The sequence below is a fragment of the Notamacropus eugenii genome, chromosome 6, assembly GCF_028372415.1.
Source record: "Notamacropus eugenii isolate mMacEug1 chromosome 6, mMacEug1.pri_v2, whole genome shotgun sequence".
NCBI lineage: Eukaryota > Metazoa > Chordata > Mammalia > Diprotodontia > Macropodidae > Notamacropus > Notamacropus eugenii.
Genome location: NC_092877.1, coordinates 139,499,000 through 139,515,121, shown reverse-complemented (window position 1 = coordinate 139,515,121; position 16,122 = coordinate 139,499,000). Strand labels below are relative to the sequence as shown.

The 16,122-nt window shown below is 37.4% G+C and overlaps 1 protein-coding gene across 3 annotated transcripts in view; it reads left to right on the top strand.

The window, feature by feature from the left end:
• INPP4B (inositol polyphosphate-4-phosphatase type II B) overlaps positions 1-16,122 on the top strand; it is a 958,716-nt gene that overhangs the window by 454,743 nt on the left and 487,851 nt on the right. For all 3 annotated transcript variants that reach the window (XM_072621124.1, XM_072621125.1, XM_072621126.1), the window contains 2 exons: positions 9,975-10,204; positions 14,724-14,759. In XM_072621124.1, the coding sequence (XP_072477225.1) occupies positions 10,114-10,204; positions 14,724-14,759 (127 nt within the window). In that variant the 5' untranslated portion in view covers positions 9,975-10,113. The remainder of the gene's footprint in view (positions 1-9,974; positions 10,205-14,723; positions 14,760-16,122) is intronic.

Below are 16,122 nucleotides of genomic sequence, written 5' to 3'. Positions count from 1 at the left end.
AATTCACCTGGTTCTTATTCACCTTCCAAAGACAATAAAAATGAGCTCCCCAACAGGAGTCAGGCTTGACTTCCCTACTGAGGAAATCTGTTTTTCCTTCCCTCTTATATTCCCCCTACCACTTCCATAATAGTGCTATGTGAAACCATAACAGAAATGTTGACTCAAAAATAATCGTAATCCACAGCATATTATATGGTCTATAACCATAATAATAATAATTATAAATAAATGTAATTAAATAATTATAGAAACATCATCCTAGATACCTTTTATATTTATTATAGATTAACATTATAAATATATGAATCACAATTAGTGTTAAACTATAATAATTATAGACAGATTCTCCTACTACTTATCATAGCTAACATTTATCTAGTGTGTACTCTATGCCAGACATTGTGCTAAGCACTTCACAAATGTTATCTCATTTGATCCTCCTCACAACTCTGGAAGGTAGGTACTATGTTGACTTCCATTTTTTAGACCAGAAAACTGAGACAAACACATGTTAAGTGACTTGCTGAATCTCAATGCACTTAATATTCAACTTGAACAACTTCAAGAAACATCAGTTCTTTGTGAAATGTGGAATGCTGGGGAAGATATACAGATCATCTGAAATGTAGATCCTGTCCTCATGTAGTTTAGTAGGAAGATGGAACAGTAAGCAAATCATTACAGCAACCCCACCAAAACAAATTCATAAGAGTTGTAAAAAGTACCACTTGGTAAGAGCATTTTAAGCTTTACAAAATACTTCATATATTTCATTTGAAAAAACCACTTTGACATAGGTAATAAAAGTATGATTAACCCCATTTTCCAGATGAAGAAACTGAGAATACTGAAGTGATTTGACAAGGTCATGTAGCTATTAAATAATAGAACTTAAACCCAGGTTTTCTGAGTTCCTATCCTTTTCACTATACACTTGCTTTAAAACATTGTATTCCACAAGGTCTGATTTGGAGAATCTTCATTGTGAACAGTGAATGACAAAGTGAGCAAATATTATTTTAAAGCCCTTATTAATTACCTTTGATGTGCTAGGCATTGGGAATTCAAGTACAAAAGTAAGGCTGTCCCTCTCTTGAAAGAGCTTGAATTCTAATAAAAGTAGGCAATACATATCAGCGGGTGGTGGCTGTTCCTGGGAAGGGAGCTTTGGTCTGCGGGAGTCACAGGAATGGGAACTAGAGTCTTAGTCTATTATCATTCTCTTTTCTGGGGGCAATGGTGACAATTTGATTACTGTCCTCAGAACAAGAGGTGGAAATCATGGGGAAGAGGAGGGAGGAGCATGATGTGGCCAGATATCTGGATAGATCCAAGTTTCCTCATGAATGAATGGATGGATTGGATGTGAAACTTGACCTGATGTAGTGGGCTAGATGATTTTGTACTCACTAAATCATCCACCAAGCATGGCACCTCAGTCCTAGGCATTGATTCAGAACTGAATATGTTAATGCCCAGGAAAGGGGCTCCAAAGTTTCTGGAGGTAAATAGTCAATAAAGAATCAACAAACATTTGTTAAACTCTTACTATGTGTCTAGCACTGTGCTAAGTGCTGGAGATATATAGATGAACATTAGATAGTCCTTGCTCACTATCTAATTGAGGTAAGACAATACATAGAAAGAAACTAAACTGGGCTATGAAGGCTACCTGGCTTGGGGGCATCATGACATTTGACATCCAGGTGGGAAATAGTCAGAGGGTGGAGAGTTTCAGAATTGATTCCATTTTGCAGATGAAGTTTCTGGATGAGTTTGAACTTGAGTGACTTCTGGATGAACTTGCTGATGAATTTCTGGAGATCTTGAAGTCCAGGAAAGTAGCAGAACGAGAAAAGACCTTTCTTAAATATTGGGGGCTCTGATAAGAGCTCTCCAATGTCCATCCTCCACTCTCTCCAGTCAGAGGGAGGAAAGGACCTCAGTGAGAGGGGAAGTGTGTCCCCCCTTATGTTCTTCTTGGGAAAGGTGGTAGAACATTTATATTGTAAGTTTAACATGGACTACTCTGGACTTCACTGCCTCAAGATCAGTTAGCTTATATTTTCACCCTGCCTTCAGAGTTCTCAGGTACCCTTAAAGAGATTGGGGGCTGTGCTTTGTGCAAATGGCTTCAGTCCACTGATCTCAATGTTGCTCTCATAATCATACAGAGCTGTTCTCTGCAACCCAGGTCCAATTAGTCACTAGTAGTCAGATTAGCTTTTACACGGAAATATTTACTTAAGAAGGCATAATCACAAGTAAAGAAATTTGCTCACGCAATGCATGGGAAGCATAATCTCCATTCCCCTTTTTTGTACCACCTTAGTCACTATGTAGGAGAAGGCTTACATAACTTAGCTCAGTTCCTATAGAGCACAGCTTCAGGTCCAAATTTCTTCAGTTGAGGAGAAGATAAGGAACAGATCATGAAAATGCTTTAGGCAGGAGTCTTCATTAAATTAATTCATTAATTGAGTTTCATTAAATCCAATTTCGTTAAATTAAAACATAGGCAAGATTTCAACCAATAGAGAAAAGAGTAAAGTCCATACCAAGCAAAGCAAAACAGTGTGATGAGAGGTACAGAGGTTGAACAATTCAGTATATCTTCAATCACTGAGCATTTATTAAGCTCCTACTATGTGCCAGATACCACGCTAAAAAATGAGGGATACAAAGAAAGAAAAAAGACATTTCCTATCTAATGGGAGAGATAACATGAAAAATAACTGGGTCCAAACAAGTATGTTGAGGACAGACTGGAAATTATTGAAATAAGGTATGTTTATAGGGGATAGTGAGTTTCAGTCTGGCTGGAGTACAGTATATGTTACTGTCAAATAAAGTCTGAAAGGTATAGAAGCATAAAATCATGCAGGGTCTTGAATCGTTCTGAGTAGAGAGCTGACATGATCAGATCTGCCCATAAGGAAGATTATTCTGGTTGTGATAGATTGGAAGAAGGAGACAGAGGAAGTAGGAAGATTGATTAGAAGGCTATTGTCGGATTCCAGGCAGGTGATAATGAGAGTCTGCCCTAAGGGAGCAGCTGAGGGAATAAAGAGAGGGGAGGCTAGATATGACACATTGCAAAGGTAGAAAAACCACAAACAAACCTTGGACAGACTGTGGGGGTTATTGAGAGGGTAAAATCCGACAAAATACCAAAGTTTCTAACCAGGTTGTAGAATGGTAATGGCCAAAATAAAAGGGGGAGCAGTTTTGAGGGAAAAGATCATTTTAGTTTTAGATATGTTGACTTTGAGGTGCTAATGAAATATATGCTGGAAACAAAAACCTCCCCAGAGAATTAAGTTTCTCCGGGACACAAAGGTTCTTCCTAAACAGAGAACATGTCCGGAGCTGCCATATTATTGTGCTAAGAATTTTCATCAGTCTTTGGGCTGCTTCTTGAGAAGATGATGGAAAATGGATAGGTAGTGACAGAGATGCAGAAGTCAAACAAAGACAGAAAAAAAGAAAGGAGAAAAGTAAAAAGAAAGAAAATCAATAGGACATCAAACATTTAAGATGTACAGGAATGAAAATAAAAAGAAATCCAGAAAGAAACCCAAACAAAGAAGGCGTTGTGTTGTGTGTGTGTTTACTATTGTGATTCATTTAATATAAATCTTTAAAAACTGCACATTTACAGTGGCATATGCCATCCTCTTTATTTGATATACTTTGTGTACTGAAATATTTAAAGAACTTTAAGACTTGCAAAACTCTTTACAAATATTATCTCATTTTATCCTCACAAGAACCCCAGGAGGTAGGTGGTATTAATCTTCTCATTTTACAAGTGAGGAAACAGAAGCTTTCAGAAGTTGTGACTTTCCCAGGGTCACACAGCTGGGAAGTGTATGAGGCTAGAGTTGAATTCAAGTCTCTTGAGTCCAGGTCCAGAACTGTGTCACCTTTGTGTGATGATGATTATGTTCAAAATAAGGGAGAAAATTTAAATAAGAAAAGAAAAATGAACTAATTACATCCATCCCTAGACAATAACGAGAGCTTTCATTTCCATAGTGCTTTAAAATCTATAAAGCACATTCCTCACAATAACTTGAGACAAGTATCTTTACCCCTATTCTACAGATGAGGAAATTGAGGCTATTTTTGTTACTTGGTCATTTCAGTCCTGCCCCAGCTCTTCACGACCCCATTTGGGGTTTTCTTGGCAAAGACACTGGAGCGGTTTGCCATTTCCTTCTCCAGCTTATTTGACAGATGAAGAAACTGAGGCAACATGAGTGAAAAATGACTTAATAAAGACAAGCTGGGGCAAACAGGGTTAAGTGACTTGCTCAGAATCACACAGCTAGCAAGTGTCTGAGGCCAGATTTTAAGTCAGGACCTCCTGATTCTAGACCCTGCCCTCTATCTACTGTGCCACCTAACTGCCCTAAATAAGTATATATGTTATATACAGGGTGGTTTTTTTTTTAAATCACCTTAGCCATATCCGACTCTTCCTGATCTCATTTGAGGTTTTCTTGTCAAAGAAACTAGAATGGTTTGTCATTTTTCTCTGCAGCTCATTTGACAGATGAGAAAACTGAGGCAAATAGGGTTAAGTGACTTGCTCAGGGTCATACATCCAGTAAACGCCTGAGTCAGGATTTGAGCTCATGAAGATGAATCTTCTTGATTCCAAAGCCAAGTGCTCTATCCATTGTGTCCCCAGCTAACAGGTTAAATGACTATTCTGTTCTTATCTGGTTAGAAAGAAAAACAAGATTCAGACCTGATAAGTCTAATTTGAAGTTAAAGTTCTTTTACTATGCTAGGTGCTCTAGCTATTTTTATTTATTCATTTTTTAAGCAAAACTGCCCATGTGAAGTAAGGATGTTACCTGCAAGTCATTTATATGATGTAAATTCAGAACAAGATCATGATAACTGGTTATCTCTCTCTCTCTGTCTCTCTCTCTCTGTCTCTGCCTCTGTCTCTGTCTCTGTCTCTGTCTCTCTCTCTCTCCTGTCTCTCTCTGTCTCTCTCTGTCTGTCTCTCTCTCCTTTACTGGGAGCAAAGCTATTACTAGGATGGAGTAACTGAGACTTTTCTTCAGGATGCTGAAATTTAGAGCAACTGACAGCCCCTGTAGTCTTAAAGAAACGACTGAGAATAGTACTTAGCAAGAACGATTTGTTAAAATAGGAATGTAGCAGACAGCCCTCTTCTTGCCCTAGGTGACTCCTTCCATGGACCACCATTCCACCATCCTCTCTGTCAGTTTCACCACTAGTAGCAGCAGGCTGTTGAGTAGTGACTTCAGGACACCCCAACATCTCCATGCAAGAAGGCTGGTGCCTCATAGCCTCTCCCCAACCCTTTTCTCTATTGATGTCTCAGGATCTTTCTTCTATGGGACTGCATTGTCCATGGTACTTAAATTATTGATTGTTGATTGATATAAAAACTGTCAGAACATGATAGAGAGCATTTTGGAATTTTGTAGAACATTTTTGTGGTGGTAAGCAATTTTCCTGGAAGGGGTAGGGAGCAAGAATTCCTGAGACATTTCACCTACACCACTTCCTTAAAACTCACCTCCTAGTAGATTTTGCTGATACCTAGCAACTGCCTGTACATGCCTTGACTTTGGGAATCCCACTTCCTTTAAGATTTCTCTTAAATGATTTGGCATCTTGGAATGTCTCCAACCCACTGGATAGGAAAAGTCTGATTTGGGCTTTATCTGCTTTAAACCCTGCTTTTAAAGAGAAGATTTCACCCTCTGTCTCTCTCTCTGGATCAGAAAAGGTAAGCAAACATAGTCACCTCATTTTGATGGAATAATAAGGCCAAGGGGAATCTGGGCAGCAAACTTCTTTTGAGAGTAAAATTGTATGGATAGATTGAGAGACAGTAGGGAAAGAAAGACAGCAATGCTCTCACAAAATGATGGATTTAGAACTGGAAGAATGAAACTTCTCATGTTATAGATGAAACAAAGGCTGAGAGAATTTGAGTGATTTGCTCGGGGGTCACACAATATTAGGTGGCAAAGGAAGGTTCTTTCTTATCCAAGCCCAGTGTTTTACCCACTGTGCTACCTGGCTGATGCCTACCTCATCAAGGGAATTCCAAAAGAACGTGTCTCATAGTTTATAAACTTGTTTTAAATTTCTGGCTGATGATGAGAACCCAGGACTACTTGACTTCAAGTCTTATACTCAATAGACTGTACCATGCTGCCTCAACTTTAATCAGCTTTTCATATTCCAGCCCCATAATGTGTGTGCCATCTGTAATGACTATGTGGCTATCTAAATTAATATAATGATAATTGTTCATTTTTTCTCAAGTAAGACTGAAAACACAACACTTTTAATCCTTTATTCATCTTTTTAATAGAGTGAGGAATGAGATGAAAACTTTCATTTTATGTATAGAGGACATTAAAGCTAGCTTGGTGAGGGGGGAGCTGTTGTTAAAAATCACCTATTTTGATCCCAGCGCTCAGAACTATTCTCCAAGGAAAATGCAGGAAGTAATTTATCTTTGGGCAAGATCCTGTTTTGATTCTGTTTCATAAGGTCTGTTGGGATGGGAGACATGACAATAGTCACAACAATTTAACGGTTAAGCTTAAACTGGTGGGCAGCTATGTGGTGCAGTGACTAGACTTCTGGGCCTGGAGTCAGGAAGACCTGAGTTCAAATCTGACCCCAGACACTTCTTAGCTGTGTGATTGCTTAACAGCATTTGCCTCAGTCTCCTCATCTGTAAAATGAATTGAGGAAGGAAAAGGCAAACCAGCACAGTATCCCTGCCAAGAAAAAAACTGAAATGACTGAACAACAGTCACAAAGGTCCAAAGATGGAAATGTTTCTTCACTATATTTTCTCTTTATCCATTTTTCATCTACTGTTCCTCTGCCTCTCCCCTCTTTACATTTTTTCCCTTTCTTCCTTGCCCTTCTTTCTTTTTATCTTAATTAGCCATGAAAAAGCTTACATATATTTAAAATAAATACTGTAGTATTTTATTTGATAGAATTTTGTTTCTTGTTCTTTATCTTAAAAGGAAGTAAGGGTGGGGCTGAAACTACTGGAATTTAACTTTAGTGTCTTGCTTAGGTCAAAGTACTTTTCTGACTAATTTAATCAATCAGAACTGAGTATGAACTGACCAGTACACTAATTTGAATCAATCAAAGTCATTGTGTGAGAATAAGCCATTTCTTAAGCAATTTATATAAAGGGAAGACACTTTATCAAGATTGGAGAAAAGGAAAATTCTGACCAAATAAAAGACTGTGCTGTGTCAGAGTTGGAAGATAATCAAGGAAAGTCATTGGATCTCAGAGAAGAGGAGCAAGGCTGAGGCAAGTTCTAAGATAAGTTCAGCTCTTGCCCAACTTTCCTTTCTAATATCTGTCTATCCAAAGACGCTGCACTTATAATCTGCCATTTTGTTAGTCAAATGTTTCCAAGAAGCTGAAGTTTTCCTTAACTATCCACAGACCAAGGACTATGTATATAAGGTTAGATACAAGCCAATTATACTTTGTGTTTTTCCCTCTTAACTGGTGTATCTTTTATAAGAGATGAAGCATTGGTGAAAATACATTTTTCTGGTTAGGTAAATTCCTTTACTCATTTGTTAAGATTTGTCCTACTGATCAGTCACAAAATGGCATCAAAACAAAGCTAGAGAACACTTCCTTAGTTTTCAGTAAATATGTCAAGTGTTGGCTTTAAGGATTTTGTTTTTTTCCTACAGCTCATTGGAGACAAGCTGTGGAATTTTTTTTTTTTTAAGAATGCCAAGCAATAACTCTTTTCTCTTGGTTTTATGCCATTGGCTTTGTGCCGTTGAATGACCTCTTCTACAGAGGAGAAATCAGGTCTTTTGGAACAAAGTAGTGTTTTATTGTTTGGTTATATCTGTGAAAATAGGAGCATGGCCATTTTTGCAGTTCTACGTGATCATTGCTTTAGACCTCTACATCCCTCCACCAGCAAGAAATAAGTACATTTTACTGAGGGGGAGTTTGCTTATATATAAATAATTTGTGTAAATACTGTTTCCTCCTTTTCTACTGTAAGTTATTTGATCACAATAATTGGTGGGATATGTCCTTGTGTACTTCATGTCATCACAGTGACTTATACCTAGTAGATGTTTAATAATTATTTGTTACATGAAGGAATATACTGATGAAGTGCTGCATTGTTAGACATACCCTTGTGATCACCCAGTTAATTCAGTTCCATTTTGCAAACCTTTATTAATTGCCTACTGAACACAGCGTTAGTCTAAAATTCTCATTTTTCATGAAGAAACTGAGGCCCAGGAAGGTTATGTTACCTGTCCAAGGACACAACTCCTAAGTATGCGAGTTCAGATTCACACTCATCTCTTCTAACTCTGAAGTCCAGCATTTTTTCCATTATACCACATGACTTCCCATAGGCTTTTGGGAGAATGTTGCTCACTATTTTTATTTTCTGTTCTTCTCAGAGGCAATGAATAAATGCCTAAAGGATAAAAAACACTAATTTTCTACTCAAGTTCATGACTTCTCTTTAACTCTTGGTAGAACTGCCCTCTCCCTCAGAAACTATTCTTGAATCAGCTCATAACATGTATTGATCTCCAACTTGATTACATTATTGGTTGAAGTTTTAAGTGTTTTCTGGGTTTAATTTGTCCCAAGTGAAGTTAAAAAAATTATAATTCAACTGCACTTGAAACTCTCCTTGTTAAGGACAATGAAGAGTGATGCTGGTGATTTGTTATGATTGAAATCCTATCCATATTGAAAATGAAGTCAGACTTCTGTCCGCTGAGTTAAAAGGGAAAGTGGTGAAGGGAATATTTAAAGATTTTTGTGTAGTTCAATTCAACTGCTAACTTCTTTTCAAGCAATATTGATTTTTTCCCCCAGTTCCTTCTTCTTTATTTATACTATGCTAAATGTCAGATTGAATTCATAACTACGTGAGATTGTTGTCCGTCTCACAGGATCTTAAATGTCTAGTTTTCTATCCTACGCTAATACTAATCAAAAGTATCAGATTTTGCTTCTACTTGTATGTCCTTAAGAGTTCCAGTTTTACATATATTTATTTATATCAATCAAGGAATCAAACAAACATTTATTAAGCACCTGCCATATGCCAGGTACCATACTAAGTGCTGGAGATACAGACAGAGGCGAAAGACAGTCCTTGCCCTCAAGGAGCTTTTAAATCTAATGGTATGTACATATAAATGCATATGTATATATACATATAAATGTATAAATATTTTTGTGTATTTATGAACTTTTATACACATAATCAGAGTTATATGTATGTATATATATGTCTATGTATACATATGTATGCACATGTATATGTGAATGTATATTTATATGTACTTGTGTGTATATTATAGTCCTCTTGATTCTAAAAGCTGATTGTTAAATAGTAGGAGCAGCAGAAGAACACCAAAGCCTGTAGTTATTAAGAGCATCAGAAGCTCCCATATACAACCTGGTGGTTACTCACAGAGGAGCTATGTCACCGTACATTATCTCAGCACCTTGGTGAGCAGCACTCTGGTGAGGACAGATGAGAACCTGAGTGTAAAGGACAGTTCTAATAAAAGGAATAACAGACATACTCACCTTAGTGAATCTCACTGGTTAGCAGCCCTAATAGCTGATTGCTGAGCTGTGGAATCTGTTCTATAGGAAAAGGATTTCACATTTCAGTTTTGATAATTTCACTTTCTAGTTTTGCAACATGTTAATTGCTTGGGGAGAAGCTAGAGAGACTGAAAGTTGCCACGTATTATATCAGCAACAGAAAAGCACTGGATTGTGCAAGGCTATTGGGTTGGTGGGTGGGACATCGTGATGGGGATCACAGGCTCCGGAGGGTAGATGCCAACTATAGGATCCAATTCTATGCGTGCTCTACAACAGGCATCTGGTATCCTCACTGCTTGTTATTATGTTCTCAGTGTAGATCATCATAGAGGAGACCCACATCTGTACCCAGAGACTCCAGCAACGTTAATTTGGAACTCCTGGGCACTTTGACTTGGGCTGTAAAACTTGGAAATTTAGAGAAATAGAAATACATCCCTGAGACAGTTGACTATGGAAATCAAGGAGGAAAAAACGGCTGAGGAAGATCAACATTTTCTTCAAACGGCCCAGGCAAATGAACTGGGAGAACTCCAGTTCACAAGTAAGTATGTTGACAGAGCTCACTATTGCATTTGCTATTGAAATGACTGAATTAAGACAAAAGCTGAAAGAGAGAGAATCAATGAATCCTATTATATAGATTTTTATTATCAGTATTTTTTTATTATGAGTTTAATGACAAATTACTGAATTGTTTATCCTGCAACCAATTGTGTTAGATGTAAGATTTTGTTTTATTCAACCTCCATTGGAAAAATTACACAATTAAGGTGGAATGCAGAGTACTGCACCTGGAACTTGTGAATTAACTGTCTGCTTTCATGTGTGGTGGGAACTAAAGTGGTATAATGGGTAGAGGGAAATCCCAGGACCATAGCAAAAAGAAACAGCCATCCCAAAACCCCACATATAGGATATAGGTCTTTTTTCTTATGACTCACATAATATTCACAATCTCTCTGCATAACCTTCAAACTTCAATCTTTCCTCATGCTAAAATTGCTTACTCAAGCAGTTGGATGAAAAGTTATCCCCAGTTGACTGAGGCATGATCCCATAATAAAGTTTTGGTTGCCTGCATAAAGAGCAAAGAAAAAGAGAAAAAAAGAAAATATACCTTAAAACTGGTACACACTTTCTTTTTGTATATCACTTGGTTAACACTTTTTCATTCTCTTCCAAAAGGTCATTGCTTTTAATCTGCCAATTACTTTTATTTGTTTTCTCTTCCTGCCTTTTGTTTGTACATCAGATCATTTGTTCTATGACTATACCCTCTAATTGAATACTTCCTTTTAAAGGAGAAAGACATTGATGTAGACCCAACGGAGACCCAGAGTCTCCAGTAGGGAGGGATGTTCCCTCACTAGGTCACTGAAATGCAGATTGGTCATTAGAATTCATTGGAGTTCAACTGCTCTCCAGAATCCCTACTGCCAAGTACTAGCTCCACCTACAGCGTGTTGGTGGCCCTGACTTACTGCAATTCCATTAACATTGACTGTTTCAATGAAACTTCAGGCTGGTTTAAATTTCTTTTTACCTTTTAGGGATTTGGAGCAGACTTTGACATGATTTTTGAGAGTTTACAAATTTTTCATTAAAAAAATAAATTGTGTCTATCCATGGATGGCTTAGCAATTTAAAATATTGTTAGTAAAGTTTATTTTTAGATAGACAAATCTAACAAATCACACACATGAGTTACTCACAAGTTATAGCTCCAAAAACAGTAAATGGAAACTAGAACTGTAATTAGGGTTTTCATTGACTTTTAGAGGGCATTGATAGTCCTTACACCCCCTCTTCATCTACAAACAGCCAAGATGAGCACGTGGTAAGAATAATTGAAGTAGGAAAAGCCCAGACAGCACACCAATTTGGTCCACTTTTTCCCTCCCTCACAGCCATGGTCCTATCCCAAGGTGGTTTCCCCCATGCCTTCAGCCCATCTTATCTTCACTGTCCTATAGAGAACAGTGTCAAAGGTTCTTTGCTCTCTCATACTGAATTTCCATTTTGGGACCCAGATTGTGATTGTTTGTCCTTCATTCTCTAAGAGGACCCTGACATCAGGGAGGTAATGCCATGGCATTCAAATGAACTGGATTTAAGTTCATTTTCTGATGCTTATCCTAGGCACATTTTGGGTCGCTTCCCCTTCAGTGGCAGGGAGAAATTGCTGGTCAAGGCTCTGAACAATATAGCCTAAAATAGAAGTGTCAAATATAGGTCAGTATGGCCCTCAATATTCCCCAGTATGACAGAGCTAGATTAAAAATAATTGGGAAAACTTCACCAAAAGAAAATGTAATAAAACATTCATGATGTTAGTTTGTGATTTTCTAAATTGATAAGTGACCCTCAGGGACCCCAATATATAATTTAGTGACCCCATTTCTCTTTCAGTTTTAACCCTATTAGTCTAAAGGAGTATTTATAAAGGACAGTATCATGTAATCCTAGTTTTTTACAACTTACTATTTGTTGAAAGAAAGGAAAGCTGTCTGCTTTCACTTTAACAAGTTAGTACCAATGATCTCTATTGTGTTTGAACTGAGTTTTTATTGCTGATTATAGTGGTCTAGCATTGTGTATATTTTTATTTTAGTTCTGGTTCCTTCAAGGTTTTCCTCTTTTCAAAACTCTAAAGGCAATTAATTTAAACGTATTTGAAACACGACGCTATCTGAACCTTTAGAGTGCACCTGGAGCCCAGTATAAAGCACCATAGAGCTATAAATAGGCCTGCCATGCTTAGAGATTTGGCCCAGCTTACCATCTGAGCCCTAGAATTGTTCTCTTTATCATACAAGTAATTAGTATATTTTGGAGAGCAGAGTGTTTCTCTCATGCTTCAGATACCAGGGACTTGGGTTACACTCTTTGAGTGTAAATTGTGTTATTCTTAAAAAACAAAAAAATTCCTGAAGATTTCTATTACCTCAGCATTTGGCACTGACAAATATTCAGTTTACATCATCCACAGATCTTTGGTGAAGGATAACAGTTGAATTCATTTTGTGAATCAAGTTGTCAGGGCTTAGCTCAGAGTTAATACAGAAGTTATAATAAGCTTTGGAATAATGCAAATGATTTGAGTTCATGCACACACATACACACTTTGTATTGGCATTGCTAGTTTCTCCTAGCAATGGAATTTTACTAAAAAATTATAAAACCATGAAAAATTTAAATAATAAATAGGGTTCATTTTTTTTAACAGTGTTAAAAATGTTAAGAAATGTTTCTGACTATATTTGGTCACATTATTTTCGCCCCATGAGTTAAAAGAAAATGTATCGTTAGGGAAACCAATCTGATGCATAAATTCACTTATCCAAAACAGTCTTTGCTTCTTTAAAGGAATAGTAACCGATCATATAGATTATAGAATTGTGGGATCATAAGATTTAGGGACCGTGAAAGTTATTTAGTTCAACTTTCATGTTTTACAGACACAGAAACTAAGGCACAGAATAAGTGACTTGCCAAAGTCACATCATATAAGTGATGTGTAGCTGAGTAATGATTTGAACCCAGAGCTTTGGAGTCCAGATTGAATATTTTAACTAGTTACTATCATCCCCTGTTACTATCATGACTCTCCAGGAACCATGCCCCTCTAGAATCAAATGGAACATGCTTAGTGGTAAAAGGGATCTTTAAGACCCTCTAGTTCAGCCTCTGATTTTACAGATAAATAAACTGATGCCCAGAGGGGTTAAATGAGTTGCCCCAGCAACTAGCCTCAATAAGGAGGTGAAGCCTGAATCTTAACTCAGGTTCTCTGAATCCAATTCCACCAGTAGTTCCATGGTAGCATGGACTCACTCCCTTTATCCATGACCCAATATTCTTAGTCTCTCCCCATAATGAATACTCAGGCTTTCCTATCCTTCTTCTAAATAATCTACCCAATCTAGTTAAATAAAAATTGAACCCTATCTGAGAAGTAGATGAGGTCTTGTAATAATGCTTTGGGTATCTAGAAAATAGTTCAAAAGAACCAACCAAACAAAAACTGCCAAGGTGACTTGAATAATCCCTTTATATGGAGAGGCAACTAGATGGCACAAGGGAGAAAGTATTAGATCTGGAGACACAAAGAACTGTGAGTTTCAATCCAACCAAAACTACTCGCCAGTGATGTGACCCTGGGAGAGTCACTTAACTGCCATCTGTCACAGTTTCCTTATTTGTAGAATGGGCATTATAATTGTGAAAATAAAATGAGAAATTTATAAAGCGCTTTTAAAACCTTAAAGTAATATATAAAGACTAACTGTGGCTACGGGAGAAGTTTATTGGCAGAAAAGGTCAGCCATCATGTTGTGAGATTCTTGACTACAACTCACAAAGGTGATCATCTATTAAGACGTAAAGGAGGAACTATCATTGGTAGAGGGAGTATTGATAAAATAGCAAGTCCTTGATGGTTCTTTTCAGTTTTGTGTAGAATTTTCAGACATAGCTGGAAGAGGTGGCCAGTCCAATTTTTAACGGCTTGTCATATCTGTCAAATGGAAAAGTAGGCGTTGGCAGTTCTGAATTGCTAGGTCTGTGCAGTAATAAATATACCGGACTCATTTGTTCCTAAAAGATTATCATTGCCGCTATGTGTGTTTGCTTCACATCTTGTAGACACATGAAAATGAGGTAGAGGCAGTGTGATATAAGGAATAGAGACCTGGACTTGAAGTTCAGAAGACTTGGATTTGAATCTTGCCTCAGACTAGCTGTGTGACTCTGGGCAAGTCCCTTAATCTGTGTTTGCCTCAGTCTCCTCATCTCTTCAAAGGGTGTAGTAATAGCATCTCTCATACAGGGTTACTACAAGGATCAAATAGGACATTTATATCATTGTTTTGTAAACCTTGAAGCTCTATGTAAATGTCAGTTACTGCTACTTACCACCACCACTACCACCACTGTCACCACCACTACTAATATACATATATATAATATATGCATATAATATACATGATTCTATGAGTTAAATTAGACATAAAATGAGGAATTATATCTTTTATGAACTTATTAATATTTTTTATCTATAGGTATTCAGAAGAGTGCAAATTTGGAATTCAGTCTTGGTAAGCAACTTTATTTTGATTTCCATGTCCATTATTTCCAAAATGTCAAGCTCTTCTAATACTTTGAACATTGTTTGAAATAGATGGGACTGTCTTACTCACTATGTCTATCACTGTGTTAGAACATCAATGCATGATTCTTTAGTCCTTGGACTGGATGATGGGTTACTGTTTTGTTCACAGAGAATAACGTCCTGACCCCTTTTTCTCCCATTTCCCCTCCTCCATCTAGACCTTGAATATGAGACTAAGTAGTATTTCACATGATCTAGTCTTGGTTATAGAATTTCAGTGAGGGTCCTGACTGGAATCTGGCAAGGATTCTACTGATGAATCATAGGCATTTTTTAACTCAGTTCAATTTAATAAAAAAATGTATTGTGTCAGGCATTGTTAAATGTTGGGGATACATAAAGAAAAAAAGACAGTTCCTATCCTTAAGGAACTTGAAATCTTCTGGGGGAAGACATGCAAAAAAGGAAGGTGAAAAGCTGGGGTATGGGAGGAAACCAAGGAGTACCTTGTTTGATAGAGTGGGAGTCAAATAGAGCTATGGATAGAAAATTTTCATTTTTATCCTAAAAGTTTCTACAGGAATGTAAATACAACTTAGTTATCCACATTTGCAGTTTAGCAGTTCTCCATTGGAACTAGGCACATGTTGTTGTGTTTGTCCTTCATCTTCAAAGAAGACTTGACTTTGTTTTGAGTGAGGGAGGGATGTGCAAGGTCATCACCCTCATTTTCTCCTCCTGAGCCATCTGGATCCAGTGACTAGATATTCATCAGGATGACTGGAGATGGCCCAGGATGCAACGGGAGAACTTGGCGTTTTTAGGCTGGCCTTTTCAGGTACTCACTTAGGGTGAGGTGATGCCCATTTAGGGAATAGTCCTCTTTACGAAGTAATCAGGGAATGGCCCCTTTAATGAGCAAAAGAAAAACATACAAGTCAATCAAGCTGGGAGGGAAAGAACACATGTATGCCCTCAAGCAACAAATACAGACTTGTCTTCTCTCCATTGTTCTGAAAGCCAAAAGAAGATTACTTAGAATAACGAGGGAGCTTTGCTAATGAAATAGTCCTTTACTAGGTTCAGTCAAATGTTTTCAAAAAGGTTTTTTTTTTTTTTCCAGTTTGGTCCTCCTAACAGTCCCTTGAGCAAAATAGCGCTCTGGATATGGAGTCAGAAAGACCTGCATTCAAATCTAGCCTCAGATACTTACCATCTGTATGACCTTGGGGAAGCCATTTAATTTAGCTCAGTTTTCTCATCGTAACATTGCATTATTATTCCCATAAGACATTATTTTATAGACATAATTATAGCACCTACATCCCTGGGTGATTGTGAGGATCAAA